This window comes from Macrosteles quadrilineatus, unplaced genomic scaffold (assembly GCF_028750875.1).
Source record: "Macrosteles quadrilineatus isolate MER2022 unplaced genomic scaffold, UCM_ALF_1.0 Scaffold_4__1_contigs__length_99947679, whole genome shotgun sequence".
In the NCBI taxonomy this organism is placed as follows: Eukaryota; Metazoa; Arthropoda; class Insecta; order Hemiptera; family Cicadellidae; genus Macrosteles; species Macrosteles quadrilineatus.
The window spans coordinates 17,109,837-17,131,253 of NW_026542597.1; the positions used below are offsets into that span (position 1 = coordinate 17,109,837).

Sequence of the window (21,417 nt, forward strand, 5' to 3'; positions counted from 1 at the left end):
TAGAACGAATCACGGAAACACACAAAGAAAATTGGTCCTCAGATAATTTAAGTTTGAAGAACTTCCCACAAGATTTTCACTCTCGCGTTAATTGGTCTTCATTCTTTTATAAGGATATTTAAAAACCAATAAACTGCAAACAAACTCATGATTTGAAACCATACTTGGAATCAATTGATTTTAGTGAAACAAAACGAGTTGAAACATTACAATTTTGGCTGTAACTCTACAGAAAAAACCGCAATGTCAATCAATAGCAAACAATCTATTATTGAGAATTTGTGTAGGGCCTAGACCAATCTGATCAGATTATTTGGCATTTAAATTAGACGCTGAGATCATAAATTCTATTGATTTTATTAAGATTGTCATGAAAGATGTTCATATACTGAATATTGTGATCAATATTATCATCATTTCAGTGTAGATATTTTTTTAATCTAACTAAACTATAATTTTAAAGTTTTCCTAAAAAAAAAACTTTTGGTCAGATGGTAGATTAGTTTTTTTTTTTTTACTTATACATTCATTGAGAAAGGAAGGGTTTTTGTTATGTTTAATTAAAAATATATTCACACATAAAATTAGTAATTAAAATTTTTTGATAAAAAAGGTAATGAAAAAGTAAAACTAATTGTTTAATTTATTTGAAAATAAAAATATATATCGATAAAAAAAACATTTTAGTGAACTTTTTTAAGAATTATATGAAGGTTACCGTGAATAAAAAATTACTATTTTCCTACCAAACATCATGAAAAATTCCTATTGGTTACTTTTCTTATAAAAAAATCATCAAACAAAACGAATAATCATCACACTTTAGTCCTCGCCACCCTAACTTGAGGCAGCCCAAGGCCGCATGCCATATATCTAGTGCGGCCTTGGGCTGCCTCAAGTTAGGGTGGCGAGGACTATAACAGTTTTGTCAGTTTTGGGTCATGGTAGTGAGAGTTTACTCTTTGTTTGCAGTTTGTTTGGCAGGACGTGTTAGTGCAAGTCAGGACCTGTCTCCGTCCTGCGAGCCCTCCCCGTCGCTCGACACAGATGAACCCTGCTTGATCAAATGTCGCACTTCGTCGGGCAGCACCTCTTCGGACCGATGAACGGTGAACGACGATTTGCCTTTTGTTCCGAAACCTAACCTACGTTTGCGGCCTGAACCAACACAATAAGAGATTGTCAAACATGTTCATTTTTATTGAAACTTGAAACCCTTCCTAGAGTATGCAGTCTTTCATCCATACTCTCTAGATAATTTATAAACTCAAGCGAATATCAGAACTTGTAATTTAAAAAAATAAGGCTTTCTGAATTTATATCTCATTCTTTATCCCAAAGTGACTTTTATTTGATCAATTAAAAAAAACAGCAGTCAAATAAAAAAAATCTTGGGAAATCTTACTTTTGATAGAACTTGCATATGTTTCATCCACACATACTAAGAAAAATTGCTAGTCGACTTTGCTAGCCTAAAAAACCAGTTAGGCTGGAAAAGCTTACAAACAGTTTTCCTTAATGTTTCATGATTTCTACAGTACATTATAATTCCAACTTGAGACCATATAGTTACTCCAACACACTCTATTACACACACACTTTCACTTGCATTCTCTGCGGGTCTGAGCATACCTGTGGCCGACAGTTGGCTGGTAGAGTTGCTCTTCTTGCCCATGCCTTGACTGTGCGACTGTTTGCCGCTCGTCGTGCCAGAGCCGCTGCCCGACGCTGCTTTGCGGCGAGACCCGTTGATATGGTGATGATGACTGACGGCTGTGTCACTTAGACTTCCGTCTGCAACAGGTAAACACTGATCAACATCTTTGATTATGGATACAAGTAGACATTCTGTTCCCATGTCTAAGTTGTAGCCAGTTTTGAGCCACAGGCAGTGTGTACTGATTTCTGTCAAACGCACCAACTTGACCAAGTTGATTTTAATAGACTACTTATTGTTAACTATAGCATCTAGGCTACATTTCCTATCACAGGAAGCAACACTAAGAGAGGAAAAATAGAGCCATTATCACTCTCTTGTGAGTGGCTCAATCAACAATTTTTTTTTTTTTTTTATATAAAAATTGGCTACAGTTGTTTGATGGGATTCAGTATCTAACAGTAAACGTAATTCATAAATTAATATGTTAGCATAAATATGATAAAATAATGATAGCAAAGGTGTAAAAAGACGAATTTTATAAGACTCCTTTTGACTATACTGGGTGGCCCATAAGTCAGTTGACAAATTTGCATTTAATGAAATGATACACAACAAAATGGAATACATGTATATTATTAATTCATAACTCAAAAACAACATTTACTGTCGAGATGGAGGTTGAACATTCGGAAAACGTTCTACAAACAAATTGCACACATCACTATAACTATGGCCATGATTCCACCATGTTTGCAAAACAAATACACGCTGTTCTGTTGTTAACTTTCTATTCATTGTTTATCGAATAACAATTAACACACTATCATGAATAACTATCAAACATAACCTCAAACTAAACAACAACAATTACTAAACACAACTCCCAACAGCTGTGGTATTACAGCTGTGTATGGTACCAACTGCTAAAATTAAAAAAAAAATTGCAAGCGTCAACTGACTTATGGGCCACCCAGATATATAAACTTGATACTATTATTACAATTTTTGTGAGTTTTATCAAACCCCATAAACAGGTGGGTTTTTTTACCAGTATTTTATTTTGACAAACAGTCTGCATAACTTCTGAGTGGTAATTATTTAGGATGTAGGTTTGCTGCGGCAAGGGTATTTAAATTTAAAAAGTTAATACATATTTGGAGAATGTGCATAACTACTGACGTTTTACTTCATTATTTTTTTGATATGCATTAATAATTAATAATTGCATACACTACCATATCTCAACTGAGGCTAACATAACAATTACATTTCTTTCTTCTAACTGTCAGTAATAAATATTATTGAAATTATTAATCTCTACGATGCCGGTACACTCACCACCACGTTCGTCTGGTTGGACGTCCGCGTTCGAGAGACTTCTAGAGAACGGCGGCCTCTTGTTGTGTCCCCCTTGTGGTGGCGGCTGTACCGTCGTGTGAGATCGCTCTCCGTAGTCGCTAGGGGGCAAAGCAGAGGGAGGGGTGACAGAGGGTTCAACTTCAACTTCAACTTGTGATTTACATCTGAGAAACATACGTTTGTGACTGGGGGAGTCTGGGGTGGGAGTGTCAGAGGTCTTACAAGGGCTGAGGAGAGTGTCATCAGGAGGGTGGTCAACTTCTACTTTAACGTTATCACTTGTTTTTTCGTCTTCACAATTTATCTCAGAGCTATCTTTGTTTTCCTCGGGTTTGCACACACCTGGTTGGTTGTTTTCTACGTTCGTCTCACTTTCCCCCTGATTGTCCACGACTTCGTAAAGGTCGTCTGTTATGTCCGAGTCTCGTCTCCAATCGTCGAGTTTGAACCTGGTTTTCTTTAACACCGTTAGTGGTTTCTCGTTCGCCAGTTCTTCGGAACTTGACGTGTCGTTCAACGTGCAAACCGGGACAGAACAGTCACAATCTGAGTCAAAGTTTATGTCTTTAAAGTTGTTGTCCCAGTTTGAAACAATTTTACAACTTTCCAAGTATTTTTCGTGAAACGAATCGTCGTCGTCATGAATAGTTTTAGACACGTCACTGTCCGATTGCAGCACGTTGCAATATGGAGCCTCATGCAAGGCATGCTTATCACAGATCAACCTTACTCGTACAGGGTGTGAGATACCCGGGTTGGGGAGTGAGTTCTGTCTACGGAACAACGGTTTGCTTACACAACTCTTTACTTTACACAAACTACAAGTACTAGGGCTACCAGTAAAGGAATCTCGCGTTTTAGTGCTGAAACAAAAATAAGTAAAAACTCACTTGAGCAATTTTTGCAGGGATCACCATATTTTACCACAGTATAATGATGATTCATAATCTCTACAAAAGGTAAGAGGCTATCAATGAGTGTTATTTTGAAAGTAAGCAGTGAGGAAGATGGAATCGGGTTAACCAAGTTAAACATTACTGATTGTTTAGTGAATGGTTCGTTTTACAGTCAATAAAATAAGTATTCTGTGTGAATTAAAAAGTTCTCACTGCTATTAACATTAACATCAACACAAGCATGTATACTCCACGACCATTTCCTAAAATCATTTAAACATTGATTCAATGAACAATAATAAACGAATAGTAAATTTCATGAATTGTTATAATCTACTCTAATTTATTATTCCAAGTTCATGGATATAAAGATACGTTAGGATTCCACAGCCTAAGAATCGAAGACCAAGTGAAGAGATGTCTTCAGGTCCAACTATCTCTCCAACTCAAACCTTCCTAGATTAAAATGCTGCAGTAACAAAGACATTTTAATTTTTGCGTATAGTGTAAAGTGTTGTGTTTCTTGGGGCAGAGTAGACCCCCATTTAGGTCAGCATGCTGTCCTCACAGAAATCCTAAATGTTAGTGTGTTATGTAAACTTAACGTTACAAAACCTGTCGTAACATTGCTTTCAGAGCTGTGCTACATCGTTTGCTTGTTATATACCAGAGCCTTCTACATGCTAGACTTCTGTATTGGCAATGTATGAATTTGTAGTAGGGGTATACCTGAACCCCCGTGAGCCGCGAGGTCGCTCGCTCTGTGTAGAGAAGGCACTGCTAGTGATGCTGACGACACTCTCAAGGTCGCTGTCGCCCAGGTCCGTCGTCCCGATGATATCCTTGTCCAGTGACGTCATCGTGCGGCCGGGGATGTGGCCACCCCACGGCCTGTCCATGTCAGACGACGGCAGGTCGCTGTCAGACAGGCCGGTGAAGTGCCTCGACATGCTCCCTGGGAAATAACACACTTTGAAGTAAAGGTGAATCGTTCAGTCAGGGTTATTTAGATTCAAACGAGTTATTCTGATCATACTGACTAAAGAACCCGTTCATATGAGCCATTGTGTTCACATTATCAATTCTAGAACTGAGAGACTGGAACTGAGGAATAAACGGACTGACTCGATAGATGGTAGACGAGTATGCCTGATTAAGTCTCAACTTCAACCCACAATAAAATAAATGGAGAATTAAAGCAAATCAAAGTTGGAAGTTCATCAAATCTTTCTTTTATATTTATATTTAAATTAAAAAACCCAAACTATGTTACTATGTACATACATAAGATTTTTTTTTATTTGAAAAACTAGCTGTTACCCACGTTTTAAACCTTCCTAACCTAACTTAACCTAATCTAGCCTTGCAGGAGCTCTCGACGTCGCGCTACAGCGCTGAGCTATTGGAAAGCAACTGGCAGCGGCTTTGGACGTGGTACTACTGCTAAGTTTTTAAGAGTATAAAAAATGCTGTTGCACGACGACCAATCTTATGACGTCCAAAGCTTATGTGTTTCTTGCAGTTACTGTACTTTTGGACATGATAAGATTTGGACGTTGTGCAACAGTGAAATAATATTGGTCGTTGTGAGACAGCTCAAAAATTATATTTTAATGTCGTGACACTGACTTATACCATTAAACGTTGTGGCATTTGAACTTCGAGCAACACTCCTATTTCAACTTAGTTATGGAGATGATTTGATCAATTTGTTAGATTTTTTGTCTAATTTTTGTGTAAAATCTCTCAGGTTCCCTCGAGTATAAAATAAAAATGTGTACAGTTAATGTTACCTGTGTATCCTGCTGACCCTCTAGACTGCATCTGTCTCATTCTCTGCTTCATGAGATGTGCTCGCTCCTCCATGTCCTGCTGACACAACAGAGGGACAATTACCCATAAGAGTTAGACACAAAGACACTCTGTAATCAGTTAAAAGACTAATGGGATTAACCTTAGGTTGTTAAGGTTGGATCTGTTAAGGTGATAAACTTGCTTGACAAAAATCAACAATACTGGTTTACAACCTTATGATAATATTCCAAAGAAGCAATGATTTTCCCCATTTGATTCCTAAAGATTGTTCCATGTGAACTGAAACTAGTTGCAACAGCAACTACATTTTATCACCGAAATAGATGTGTTAAACATATAAATAGACAGGTCCTAAGTTTTTGGAAAGTTTTGTGGTAAAATATCATTGATCTTTGGTCAGGATTACATTAAATGCAGGATTTACCCAGGCCAGAACCAAATTTGTTTCAAATGTTAGCCATTTTACTGCAATAGCAAACTTGAGTGCCTGCGTTAGCTGGAGATGTCCACGATTTTGCAGCTATTACTACAAGAGACGTCTCTGGGATTGTGAGGAACAATAACGATAGTTCTGCGATCAAGGATTAATGTTTTGATGAAATAAAACAGTGTTAATAAATGCTAATTATGTATTTTGTTTGTAATTAGGTCAATTTAAAGAATTTTCAATATAAAAAAGATTTTCTTGTTGCAGGAAAGAAAAATCCTTTTTTGTTAACGTCCGAAACATCAGAAAGGAATTCATATCTCGTCCGGGAACTACAAGTATAATCTCATCCAACCCAAGTACTACACAACTCAATATTAGGCCTAATTCTTTATCTAAAATCACCTCAAAGTACTTATCTTCTGTCTTCAATAAACAAAATATCAATTTAAGATTCATGTTACGATTTGACAAAATTCTAGGGGTGGGCGAGTACTTGACTTTATCCAAATACTCGATCTCGAGTTGAGTGGTAACTCAAAATTCATAAATTAGAACAGACCTGTGTGACTCTCTCGCGGAGAGCTTCTCTGAGCATTGCTGTGTGGGGTATCTGAGGCAGTTGACGTTTCTTGGGAGACGTCATCGGGGTAGCGGTGGCTGATCTGGAGGAAAAGCGAGGCACATACGCGTGGGATGGAAGCACTACATTCGGCTGGTATACTCTGAAATTGAAAACCAATTGTGTGAAAAAGTAGTCTTTCAAAAGCAATAGCAATATCTTTACCATTTTTGTGATTGCAGTGAGCTAATCTTACCCAACTTTGCCATACGTTTCTTATTAGAATTACACTGCAATTTTTGTCTTAAGTTAAAAATTTCATCAGAGGATACAGAACAGAAGGTCTTAGCAGACTAAATGATATTTACTAGTAAGAATATACTGTTAAACTGTCATTGTTTTTCACCGGAATATTTCTTCATTTTAAAAATATTATAAAAAGTAAGAATAGCAAGAAAACATAAATCAGGAGTAGGTAATGTTCTGAAGGTTAAGCCACATTAAAAGTAGAATAGCAAGGGGTAAAAAAACGGCAAGTTGCTGATGATATGAAAAATAATGTCTTGGTAACAGAAACCGTCTTGGGAACAGATACCGGAAGTAAACAAAAAATGCCTGTTTTTTTTTTATTGAATAGGCCTAACACATACAATGCTCACCAATAAATTATTTAAATTTAAATTTAACAGTTATTGCACATCCAAACATATATTGAGTTTCAGATAATCTGAAGCCTACAGATTGTTTCATATTTAAGTCTGGGGTGGTTTCAAACCTGAGGTACATTTAGGAAGTCACTTTGGAATTTTTAGTGAAAGATCTTAGCCTAATCTACATTAGCTGGGTTGCAAACAAAAATAGTGTCATAGAGGATACCAATGTCAACTATGTCAACTATATCAGTTGAAGGTTGCTGCCCAAGGGTTTGTCCTTCCTTGCTTTAAAGAGAAAAGCTCAGTTACTTTCCGAGGCGGAGATGAAGATGTCAGTCAAGCCACTTGAGAAACACCTTACTTTCCAAAAGATATTTCCAACATGTCAATCTAATCGGTTTTCTATTGATATCATTAAACCTATATATTTTTCAGTATCTATAATATTAAAACGAAACAGTGTTTTTTTATTTCACGATTCTGAATCAACCACTCGACGGATTTTCATGATTTTTGTGTTGAAAGAAAGATAATTTTGAGAACTAGGGAATGTCGAAGCCATAATTTTAGTTTATGGTTTCAGTTTTTAAGAAAATAAGTTTAAAATTTTAAAAAGTCTAGCAGACGACACTAACATTCTACACTAGCTTTTGGTATAAAACCATTTGCTTAACGTAACAGCTGTAAACATTAAGCATGTGTGACACAAATTCAGCATTTGGATAAAAATGACATGCATAGGGTTGTCTTATTTATACTATGTGTAATGCTATACTCATTGATACGTTCATTTAATTCGTAAGAGGATGACAGACTATTTTAAATACACATGGTAAAATGCTAGATGCTCTAATTTATGTTTTTGATCAATCTTTAAAATTTTAAGTTTCTTTTAGTGCAATATAATTTGTTTTAACTAACAGCTGGTTGAATATAAAAATATTCTATAGAACTATCAGGTTAGTTTATTATTCTATGATTTTTCCATTGATTATAGAAAATAAGTAAGATTCTATAACCACTGATGTGTACAAATTGAGGCTCTGTCCCCGAGTCTTCAAAGGAAAGGTTATGCAAATAATTTTTCAGTTCGACTTTTTGGGGAAAGAAAAGGAAAATAACAATGTTTACATGTTTTAATTCATCTTGGCAGCTTTTTGTTTACAATAAATGTTTTACCGCTTACACTTTGCTTGAATTAGAAATGGAAATATTCACATAACTTCAGTTTTACTCAATTCCCGTACGTAGGACGGGCCAACAGCTCGTACATATTTAAATTAAGGGTTGGTGGCTACTATCAAAGTTCAAAGTAAGTTTTTGTTTGAGTATGTCAACTGAATGAAAAGAAGTACTTTTACATCAACAAGACTACATGTAAGATTCTTACCACCAAGACTGATTAGTACGAAAATATGATAGGTTACATACCTTTTTCGGTCTTCAGTCTTAAAACAGTAGTTTGGGAATTACTAGTTTTGGGAGCCATGGGTCTTATGACCCAAAATAAGTAATACCCAAACTACTAAAGGTATTTAGCATAGAATATATGTTTTAGGACTATAACCAACCAACACTTACAGGCACCATCTGTATAATTCCTCCAACTACTTACCGATACTCAGGAGGTGATAGGCTGCGGTGAGGACTCTTAGAGCGAGACCGACCTTCGAGAGGAGGTGCAGCAGAGTGGGATCTCTGATTACTGCCTCCCTAGGGACACCAAATAATGTGTTAGATTGAAATACCCCCGCCGCAGCAAACCTGCCGACTAAGCGAATTTCCATTTGTCTGAATTGATTTTCAGTTAAATATATTTTAATAACATTAGGTTTAACGAGTACCTAGGTTTGCTGCTACAAGGAAACTAATAAAGTGTGTTTTTGAGTAAAATATTGATAGCTTGGTACAAAATAAATAAATTTGCCAACTTTGATCAAAATATATCCATAAACAAGCAAACTACAACATTTGACAATATTCTCCATAAGAATAACATGGGAATTTTAATTTACAATTTTTAACATTTTCTCTGTTACTAATAATTGAACAAAAATACTTTTATATACTAAATTATTTGTTTTTTTAAGCTCTTTAAAAAGGTCTAAAGAGAAATCGGGAAATTTTGTGTTTTGAGGGTCAAAAGTGAGAAAAACCAATTTTTACCCCATAAAACCCGTAAAGCCCCGTTCCCATGGTCCGATCGTGGTGGTTCGCGAACTCATTCAAGTTTATCCCGCTTTACACATTTAAACCAAATTTCATCAAAATCGGACCAAAATTACTCAAGTTATCGCGTTCACGGACGTATATATATATGATCTGTTTTTCATTTTCATTTTTTTATTTTGAAATATTGACATTTTTAACAACAAAATTGCAATATTTCATAAATAAAACTTGATAACAAAAAATAGATTGCGGCATTGAGTTTAGCTTAAAAAAGTAGTCCAAAATGATAGGTCACAACACCCTCTTCATATTTAAAATAATTTATCACATTTCAAAATGGTGGATCCAAGATGGCGGCCGAAAAAAATACATCAGTCATAACCAAGTGAAAATAGGTCGACAATTACTGGTAGTGTATACTTATCTTTATCTAGCACTATTTTGAGATTATGGTCTTAGTTTGTAAATGCACAATGTTAAAATGGGCTAAAAATAAAGTTTTAAAAAGCCCTCATAACTTTAAAATGAATAAAGATTTTTAAAAACGGTTTGCGGCATTGTAATCAGGGTAAAAATGTAATTCGAAATAATGGGTCACAACCCCACCTTTACATTTGAAAAAAAAAATTTGCATCCAATATGGCGGATCCAAGATGGCGGCCGGAAATGATCACCTTGTCAAAATGAAGTACTTACTACCCAACAATGTTTGGAAGTGGTCTGGGATTGATATTTGAAAAAATGTAGAAAAAAGTTAGGGGGGGGGACAATTAAAACTCACCCTGTATATATATATAAGTCTATATATATATATATATATATATACATATATAAAAATTTGAACGAATGGTGGTTTTGGCCTCTGGGGACATCAAAATGAAAAAGTAAATCAGTCCCGGGTCTAGGTCTTACCGTGCCACCTACGGTAATAGCTACTTCCCTATAGGGAAATTCGCTAAATAGCTACTTCCCTATAGGGAAATTCGCTAAAAAAGGATCAGATATGTCCCTATCAGAACAAGTCAGAAATATGTAAAGCCACTTAATGCAAGTTAGTGCATGTCAATACTTGTCTCCCAGATGTCATTTGTCAATTGTGGCCCTTAGTAAAACAATGTTAACATTCCTATGAATTTTTTTTATTCTTTTACCTAACCCGCCATGTTAAACTTCCCTATCCCAAGCGTGATGTATACAACTTCCTTACTTCTCGAGTGATGTAAAGTTGAACAAAAACTCACTCGGTGATGTAATGAAACCCATTTAAATAACATTGAGTGCTTAACTTAAAAAATATACCTCTATGGAGGCATCGACGTTCAACGCTAGAAATCAGCTGTGCGCTTGTATGTTATTGTTATGTTTTAAAGTATTTTCCTAACCTAGCTTTTGTTTGTAAAAGTAGGTTACTGTTAGACGATGAGTGAAATGGATAATGAAAAATATTGTACGTAAACCCATGTATATTGTCGGGTCAGGTAAAATCTTGTACGTTACACGTTGCGCAAGAGCGTGTTTACATCTCTTAGGTGTACCTGCGTGATGTAAAAACGCTCTTACTACACTTGTAATGTAAATAGCTATTTGTTTTGTCGAAAAACACCAATTGTGTCACTATCCTTAGTGACACAATTGGTGTTTTTCGACAAAACAAAAAAAAATTGAAAGTCGTAGATATAGACAAAATTACAAAGCTATTTAAAAAACCAGAAGATATAAGTCGTCAGCAGGTTTCTCCTGGTAAAACAGATGATACAGACGATTGTGCAGAGTGGCTTAACTATGACTGAAGTTCCATTCTAATTCAAACCTTATATTTCTGTAATACGTGAAGGCTACACTGTTTTAAGATTGAACATTATTTTCAGATAACTTAAAAACTAAATTTGTCTAAAGAATAAGGCTTACTCTTCTTTGTGAGTCGTAGGGGAGTGTGTGAGGTTTAACTTGAACGACGGTGGCTCGTTTTCTACCTTGCGGTGACATGTCTCGACGTGACCGATGTCTCTCTGCCATCTCTATGTCAGGAGGAGGGCTAGAAAACACATGTGTTTATTAGACTCATCATTCAGTTTGAGATTTTGTGTTTCAATTGTATCTAAAGTGTTCAGGATGCAGAAACATAATGTGATGTGATATTTAGTTTGCAGTAGTTTTTTTTATCCAATTTATGTGCTATTGAAAAATTGAAACTGTTTAAGAGATCTGTAATATTGGTCTCGTGCTTAAGGTCTGAACTGTCTTAAGTATGAAAGTAATGTTTTTAATCATGGTCCTCTGAAATGCCTTAGGCACTAAAATTAATTCAAATTATTTCCTACTGGAGAACGAGAGCACCAGCACACAATGGTCATGCCAACACAAGATGGCTCAAGCGAGACCCATCTCTCAAAATGAATAAATTTGATTGTTTTCCTATTTGATGTTCCTTGTTTTGCCTCCTAGTTTTGTATTTACAGTTTTGCATAATTGTTCTTGGCTAGGTTTGGTTACTAATTTTGTTATTTTGTTATGTTTTAAGTGCTTTCTTACCTGGGATGGGATCGCAATCCAGATCCAAATGTCAGGAAAACTTTTTTTCTCTAATTGTAATAAAAAATGTCCGCAATAATATCTCAAACAATTTGTATTTCTTGTTCCTCTTACCTGGCAGAGCTACCGAGACTGCTGACAGAGGCTCCGTCCGCTACTCTCCTCTCCCGTGTGTCGTCCAGGTCAGAGGGGTCGGAGTCCGACAGGCGTGAAGTCGTGCTCGGTGGCGACAGGTGGTCAGTGGGCGTCAGAGCAATGTCAACATCCTCAACCGCCTGCGTAAAATTTCCAGATGTTATTAAATTAATAAAATGTTCTTACTGATTGAAATTTTTTCAGGCGTAACAGTTTTGTAAAAAATATAGAGCGCCTGTTTGTCAATCTAACTCTGAATGTAACCAAAGCGCTACTTTCATAATTGATTTTAAGTTTTTTTGGTTATTGAATTGGACTAGTGTCGATTTGATCTAACGGCAATTTTGAAAAACAAGAAATAGGATCATGAATAGATTAATGAAAATTTAGATTTCTCATGATATACTAATTGGGCTAGAAGCTCATGTATATACTATATGTGGTCCACAAGTACACGCTATTCGCTTATTGTGACTGACAAATTCAATTCAATATTTGTCTTCAATAAAACAGGGACTATTATTTAAAAACTATTGTATAATCAATCTTTTAGTCTCTAAAGAATACAGCCTATTTGACAGCTTTAAGATCAATATCCAAAATAAAGATGAAAATATTGAAAATGTTTCTAAGAACTAAGGTTGTTGATTTAATCCTGAGAGAGTTCCAAAGTGTTTTGATGGTTCAAAACTGGACCCAGCTACATTGGGTTTTTTATAAATGGTCCAAGCTAAAGAATCAGAATTATCTTGGTCAGAAACAGAAATACTCAATCAAGACTCATCCTTCAATAATCTTCCCATTCTTCACCTTTACACCGAGTGTCAGCGTCTAATCTAAAATCTAACTCAGAAACATAATTAATGAATTGAGATAATTCACAGTAAAGTTAATACTCACATGTGGTATTAGAACTTCTTCGTGTGGACTAAGATGAAACCACTCAGGTTCGTTGTCCAGAAGCGCCACACTCAGTTCTACCATAACCTATAACAAAATTGAAAAATCTCAATAAACTGCTCTAAAATGTTGGAACCTGTTGAACAATTTTCTATTGTTGTTGATTAAGGTGCATTTTAAAATTTGATTTAGAATCGGTTGGTTTTAGCACAGTCAGAGCACTGTATTTACTTATGCAAACAAAATGTTGCTAACTATCGAAACTCGAAACACAATAGAATAGAATTTAATTTAAAAAAGGACAAGGTAAAATTGTATTTCCTGATTATGTATTTAATCAGTACTATACTGTACTATTGAAAATGCATTTAATGAACATATAATAGCTTATAGTGAAAAATGTTTTTCTGTTCATTATACGAGCATAAACACCCAACATAATGAAATTTGACTGTACTGAACTGATACATCATGGCATTACATTATATTAGATTGAATAACAAACTTTGACACTAATTGGTAATTAGTTTTGAGATATAAGAATGGAGAAAACCTTGTGATATTTAAAAATAAATTATACATATAGTACCAGTAATATCTTTGTATCAACAAAATTAGATAGAGAATCGAGAATCAAGCATAAAAGGGAACGAAGGAATCTGTTTCAAGCACCAGGCGCAGTTGCTGAAGCAAATCAAAACAGACAAGATGATGATGTTGAAAAACAGACCGAAAAAAAGATGATCCCAAAGAGAGGAGGGACATGTGATAAGATATAGTAAAACGGACATGATAAGAAACCAATGATGTAAAAAGACTCTCTGGACGCAAAAAAAATGGAAAGATGAAATAGCTAAAGACGTCCGAATGTTGTGAGCCAATCAAGAGTATGTACAGGATCAGAAACGGAGGCAGTTAGTTGGCAATGGCTATTGGGGAATGAGTAATATTTTTAAAGAAAGCTAGTGACTAGATAAGGAATTATATTGAAAAGTTTGCTATTTTGAGGGTTGAGCTAGAGAAAATTATAATCCAAAGGAAAGATATGCAATAAAAGGTCGCAAAACATAACATTGGTTTTTTTTTGTAAAAGCCCTTTGCTTAGGAATATATTAAGAGGGAATAGATGTATTCAAATAATAAGTAATTGTATAATAATAACTTAATTGTCAAATAATAACTGTAACTGTAATTGTAATTGTGTAGTTGTCAAATAATAAGGGTAATTGTATTCACAGTTTTCTTCTGAAGAATCTCCTTGTTGGGATGAAATATCAAATTTATTGTTTTGTGAACTTTTTATCTGTGTTTTTAACAACCTCTTTTCTTAGGTAAGTTAGCTGATATAAAACATCATTGATATCCCATCCTAATGTTGGGCTTTTCCAGAGATTATTTCTTCTGAATAATTCCTAAAACACGAGTGAACCCACCTCTCCCAGGAAATGGTTGGTCCCATAGTGCACATAGTCCCACACCGTGATCTCTACTATTCTGAGTTTCAAATCCGCTCTTCTGATCGACGAGTAGACAAAACTCTGATTCCACTTTGGGTCGTTTGTATTTGCTAATGTTTTTGTTCTTCTTTTAGATTTTTCACTGAAACACACACAAATGATTAATTATGTACAAAATACTGGTTGAAAACTCTAACATTTTGTGGATTACCAGGGACTGAACACTCTAACATGTCCTAAATCAGAGTAACCGCTAGCTCATGAGTTGTATACAATAATATTAATAAAGATCCAAGCTAAGTTCCAAGATCCTATGGAAACTTATCTTCAAATAAGCAATAAACTACCTCGAAACGATAACGATAACATTGAAAAATGTATATATATTTAATACGCTACATGGCAAGTTTGTTCCCGATAAGGCTTTTTTGTTTAAAGACTAACATAAGCCTACATAACTTACATCACACATCTGGGTGCGCAGATTTACAAACTAGCTTTAGATTTTCAATTCAAACCATGAAACTCAAAAGAAACGCGATAAAGCACTTTGATTACCTGTTTTGTTTACTTTTCTAATTTAAAATTCAGAATGTCCCTGGAGCTGTTTCATCTTACCGTAGGGGGATAGTGTTTATAGTTTATAGAGCGTAAATATCTCAACCCTGATCCCTGAGCCACATCTCTTTGTTTGGTCACATGACTTTCTTTGTTTATCCAGTGTTTTTATTTTAATGTATTGTTATTTTTGACACGAGTTTTGGTTGAAAGAGGTTCTACTGTTCGATACAAACCCATACCTTCTATCAGGTAGGAGGAAGAGTTTGGCGTAGGGATTGCGAGGCTGTCCGTTACTCCGGGGCATCAGACCAGCCGCACACACTAGTGTCACTACCAGCTGTAGCGCACCTGAGTCAAACCACAGCTTCACCTGCGATACAACAATATATAACTACGTGAAAATATACTCTTGGACAATACCATTGGCCGGACGGAGATATGACCCGGTGCTGTAGAGTATACTTAGCTCAAGTCTATGATTTAGCGCTCACATCCATGGTTTTGTAAACTCTCACTCCCCTACTTCCCTACAAGCCACAGCTCCAAACGATATCCCAATTTGGAGCCACCATCTTATGCTGACATGTCTATATGTTTGCTTTTGTTATTTGAACTAGGCCTTTTTATGGTTTTCTTTCAGGATTGTGTTGTAATTTTTTACTTATGCTATATAAAGTTTTCTAAACTTTTTTGTGATTTTCCGGCTTTGGCTGAGTTTGAATACTATTTCAGTTATGTTTAGGGTACTTTAAAAAACATAAGCAGAGGTTGGATTCCAGATCCTATAAAAATGTAAAAACTTTGTTCGCTAATTGTAATGAAAAGATTCTGCAATAGTCCCAAAAACTAAACAAAACTACCATCACCAAAAACAAATTTTTAACAAAGAGGTATGTTGAAAATTTTATTGAAGAGGATTGAGAAATCAATAAAACCAGTTAACTTGTATGAGTACAGTATATGCTGAAATATTCAATTTGAGCTGAAGCATACCCTTCTGTAGGGATGTTTAGACCAGTGACAGGAATCCCTTTTTTTATAACAATAGGTTAATTTATCTGGCCAAATCCTTATCTGGCTAGGGTCTTGGTGGCAGCCAGATAGAGCTTCATCAATAATTAATAACAAAAGGTTGATGTTAAATAATAACAAACCAGGCTCTGGACTATTCCCTTACAAAAAACTAAAAAAAAAAATCCAAAAACGTAGATGAACACCAAAATAAGAAATAAAGAGAACATTTAAATCATGGATGAAACACATACCTGTATGCGGCCGCCGACGCTGCTGTTGGTGAAGGCAGGCATGCGGTGTGACCTGGAGGAGGCATGTAGCTCCGGTGACCCGGGGGAAGTGACCAACACACTCGGCTTGTCTTTGCGACCTCCGCCTTCGTAGGTGTCTGAAACAACATCTCAGCGGTTACACCAAACAGTCAAACAAGGAAAGCAAAATCCAACAAACATGACACTTGTATCCCGGCAAGGGTTAAAATTCTGTTTATTTTATTTATGTTATTGCACAAACCGGTGGCAATTTGTATATGCATGAAACGAAAACGATTGAAGGGAAAATCATCCAAGATTTAGTGAACAAGCATTAATCAAACCTGTTCCTCTTGAATCAAAGTCAGACGCTAACAACTTGAGTAGCAACACATTTTTTAGGGATAAAACACAGAATGGTTTGGATATTGTTTTAGAACTGACTGAAAAACTGGTTTTCAGATAAAACATTAAGAAGAATTTTTTCACCCTACAAGAAAATACGAGTCTTTCAAGGGTAAATAGAGATGATGTTGGTAGTTATAACGTTTACTGTGACTGTTTGTAAAAATTTCAACATCCCGTCATCATCTCTACTGTTCGGTGCACCAAATTGGTCGGACACTTAAAGACAGTGAAGTGTTGTTGCTGTGTAGGAGACATGAACCATTGGTGACTGCGTTGAGATAGTAAATCAATCTGGTCTCGAACAAAGCACGCTACCAATCACAGGGTTCAGTAAGATTCCTTCTATCAGGACGGTTTATTTTTCTAATTATTTTAACTCATCCAATGTCAATCAAGGCACCAGCAGGGCCGCTTTAATAAATGGGCTCGGGCCCAGGGGATTAAGAGGTTTACGGTTTGTTGGGGCGTAAGGAAGAGAAAGATTCCCACACAAAGTAAGTAGAGAGGGGTGCAATTGTCTCTTGAGCCCAAAGCGTATCACTTGCAAAGCACAGGCCTGGGCACCAGCACGGACAAGAAACAAGTTTCTACTACTGCACTAATACGTTCAATAATTGAAAGATGATGTGTTTAACTGATGTACTGATTTAAGACCATATGTGTATGTGAATTAATGATCACCTGTTATTTTGTATTTGTTTTGTTTGTATTAGTTTTTCTGTTTACATTAAAGTATGAGTTTGATTTAACTGAACTAATGTAGTTAACTTATTATTTGAAAATGTAACATTGGCGACGAGAAAAACGAAGAATGGACGGACAAGAGTTGAATAATCTAAAGAAAGCACGAGCTGTAGTAAAAGGACAGTTGAAGAAGGCAGAAAGATAGACTTCAAACTCTTCAGAATGCTTATGCAGTTTTGTCAAACCTCAAATTCATCTGGCTGTGATGCATACTCCTTGATGTTTGGCAGGAAGATTCGAACACACATAGCTCTTTTACATCCTACACGTAAACAAGAAACTGAACATGTGAAGCAAGCAACAAGATATTTTAAGGAGGGAGACAGAGTACAGGCGAGAAATTATTCAAACTCAAAAGACAAGTGGTGTTTTGGAAGAATATTGGAAAGGGAAAGCAACCTTCTGTATAAAGTACAAATGGACGATGGAACTGTCTGGAGGCGTCATGTTGACCAACTACTCAAATGCAAAATAACGTTACCAAAACATTTCAGAGGGGAGAATTGATGTGTTTAACTGATGTACTGACTTGACCATATGAGTATGTGAATTAATGATCACCTGTTATTTTGTATTTGTTTTGTTTGTATTAGTTTTTCTGTTTAAATTAAAGTATGAGTTTGATTTAACTGAACCAATTTAGTTATTATTTGAAAATGTAACAAAAGATATAGTGAATTTAATGAGAAGAATTTACAGCGTTTACCTTAAATATAATTTTGACAAACTTATGAAGAACTTATTCAAGACCAAGTGTCAAGTTTGTTAGATTCCTGTATACAGTAACAATTCCAAAATTTCCTACAAGTATTACTTTTTGTAAATATACAGTTAAAGCATTCAAGGAAAACAGTTTTGTTCAACAGCGTTAAATCAAATGTCACAATCCAGCCAATCAAGCAGCAAGTATACAACACAAACTGAATCCAATGAATCCTTATTTAAACATGGAATTATTTGGAATGCTGAAAAAGAAAAGCAGCGTTAGTCAAGGTTAAGAGAAGTTGCTGGTATTGAAACTACGGTGATACCTGCAAAATACACTAAAGGTTACTGCGCAATGAACTTCAGTAAGGAATAGAGTAGCGAACAATACTTAAAACATACGGGAGGGAGTAAGGAATGGCAAAGTACGATGAATCTGAAAGCAGCAAATGTTAGCAAAGAAACAACTAGTTTTTGCGAGCCAAATAAAAGCAGCTTTCAATATGTAGAGCCTCAATAAATATGCTTTGTAGCTCTTACAACAAATAAATTATGGATTAACTAACTGTATTATCTAAGATATTGGTTATCGAAGAGAAACAATACTGTTCACATATAGATATAATATATAGTGTTAATAGCAACATATGAATAATGTTGTTACCACAAGATTTCTTGACACCAAAGTATGATTTGGCAAGTCTTGTATAAAGGAAACAGCATTCATGGTTTTTGTTCAAACAAAACCAAGACACAGTTTTAAAGTTAAATTAGTTAAAGGGCAGTTAGAATAGAAAAGTAAATTAATTGAAGAAACATAGCCTATATTACATTTCTTCTTATTTTCTTACATAAACACCTTGCCATTGAAATATACCCAATTAAATGTACAAAAAAGTATGAATCGTGTATACATTTTCTTTTTACTACCGGCACCTTAAATCTTAATACAAGAGACAATTAATTTAATTTAACCTTTTGTGATAGAATAAGCTTTTACATTAACAGAAAACCTTGCATTTAGAGTTTAAAACATATCTACCCTACAATATTATTTTAAAAATATATTAAAACATGACTTTGATAGGCCTAAAACTAATCTAAACTACTTGGCAAGAATAAAATACTAGAACTTTACAGTAAAAAACCAAGTTATACCGGCTCCAAATTTTACAACAAAATTCCAAATGAAATTAAATCGGCAAAAAGCATGGTCGGATTTAAGAGGGGTCATAAAACATTTCTCATCAACAAGGTATTGTATTCCCTTGATGAACTTTAAAATTTTTAGAAGGAGCGTTAATTTGTAATTTGTATAAACTTATGTTAGATTTTAAGAACTTTGTATCCATAGAATATAACATTGTAATATAAAAACATTTAAGAGAATGACACTATTCATGTACTTTGTGCTTCAATGAATAAAGAAATATTGAATTGAATTGAAAATGTATTTTTTCGACTAGGCCTACAACTACTGAAAAAAATACATCCATAAATTAAATTTAGAAATTTTTACAGTAGGCAATGAGATTGGAATTGAAAAAAAGTGCCTCAATGTCTAAAATATAGTTTGTTTGTTTGTGTCTAAACTAAACACAATCTTAACGTAAAATTTTAGTTTTGTACTGTGCAAACATCAGTTTTATTGGCACAAGTATCATATCAAATAAATAGAGTAGGTCTACAAAAACAGACCTTCCAACTCTCCCGCATTATGCGGGAGGCATTTTGATGTCCACTCCCGCTCTCCCGCTTTTAGTAGAAAAACTCCCGCATATCTGATACTATACTCACAATAGGGTAACTTTTTTGGAAAATCAGGAATTTTTCATCGCGTTAACGTTAGGTTGATAGCTCTGCGAGACTCGGAGTCTGCCCGGGCGGGACTGTTGCGGAACTGTTGGGTTCTACACCATCCCAATTATTTAACCTACTCATTTGCTTGTTAAATATTGTAAAACTTGAAGTCTGATTTGATTGTGTTGCATGTCTATGATGCTACAGTGTGTTAGACTAAACAGTTTTAATTTTTATTTTCTTAGGGTAAATTTTTTACTCTTTATAGTTATTGTAGCAAATGGCAAGCAATAATTGACATGTTAAATTTAGTTAGATAGCATAAATACGTCTTAGCAAACAACAGAACTATATATATATATATATATATATAGAGAGAGAGAGAGAGAGAGAGAGAGAGAGAGTTTGAGAGGCTACAGGACAGAAACATGTAATTATATTTCCTCCACGGTTGATGCATAATGTTTCTCACAAATCTATGAGAGGGTATGTTTGGTAAATATTTTATAAATTCAAATTGGGTGTAACTTAGAGGCACACACAACACTTAAAATTACAAATAACATAAGCAATGCAAAAGTAAATAAGTATGTACATTTTGAAGCCTTTAGTTACCGGTAACCAATACCTACTCAAATCTTTTACAAAGACAGATTAAGATCACTTTGATACTAAGATGAGTTACGAGCAGTAATGTTTAAGAGCCTACAGCTTTGATTATTCTTCCATAAACAATCAGCCCTGATCAATCATTCAGGTGGTGACCAGGAAGAATCGTACCTAAGCTCAGTGACCTTTCTTAATTGGATTATTCCACGAGATAATCTTCAACGAACTATTACAATGATCAAAGACAACCTTCCAAAAATATTAATTGATACACTTGCACAGTTGATCAAAACTTCACATAAGCCGAGTCGTCAGCAATACAGTTTCGCGACCCAAGCAACAGCTTGAAAAGTCTATAGTAAATGTTAAATAACAATCTATATATATTTCTTTATATAATTTCTAAAGTACTTTTTTTGTCGGTAGGCCATAGCTTCCTTAATTCTTGACCAATTTCTTTAAATGAAGTGTCATTTTAAAGCTTTTTTTACCAACTATACCAGAAAAATATACAAATCACTCATTTTTCAGTAGACAAACGAATTGTCTTGTGTACGGTATAATGAAGTAAACATCCTGTTTACATGGAGCAGCTGTAATGTATATAAAAAAAACATAGTTGTATTAACCATTCACAGGATCTGTTCAAGTTTAAAGTTCTATATATCAATCTAAATTTAGCCACTGTTAGTTAGAAGTTATTGGTACTAATGCTATATATATATATGAGTTATATTTATAGCTTGGCTTGGTAAAT

General features: G+C 35.0%; 1 protein-coding gene across 8 annotated transcripts in view; it reads right to left on the reverse strand.

Moving 5' to 3' along the window:
• LOC128991613 (regulating synaptic membrane exocytosis protein 2-like) overlaps positions 1-21,417 on the reverse strand; it is an 81,988-nt gene that overhangs the window by 17,425 nt on the left and 43,146 nt on the right. For 4 of the 8 annotated variants that reach the window (XM_054414650.1, XM_054414652.1, XM_054414647.1 and 1 more), the window contains 13 exons: positions 16,395-16,531; positions 15,369-15,499; positions 14,545-14,710; positions 13,112-13,198; positions 12,191-12,351; positions 11,453-11,579; positions 8,988-9,085; positions 6,720-6,882; positions 5,709-5,787; positions 4,645-4,870; positions 2,999-3,882; positions 1,633-1,794; positions 1,008-1,158 (listed from right to left, as the gene is read on the reverse strand). In XM_054414650.1, the coding sequence (XP_054270625.1) occupies positions 1,008-1,158; positions 1,633-1,794; positions 2,999-3,882; positions 4,645-4,870; positions 5,709-5,787; positions 6,720-6,882; positions 8,988-9,085; positions 11,453-11,579; positions 12,191-12,351; positions 13,112-13,198; positions 14,545-14,710; positions 15,369-15,499; positions 16,395-16,531 (2,572 nt within the window). The remainder of the gene's footprint in view (positions 1-1,007; positions 1,159-1,632; positions 1,795-2,998; positions 3,883-4,644; positions 4,871-5,708; positions 5,788-6,719; positions 6,883-8,987; positions 9,086-11,452; positions 11,580-12,190; positions 12,352-13,111; positions 13,199-14,544; positions 14,711-15,368; positions 15,500-16,394; positions 16,532-21,417) is intronic. The other 4 variants (XM_054414655.1, XM_054414648.1, XM_054414653.1 and 1 more) reach the window with 4 other exon arrangements.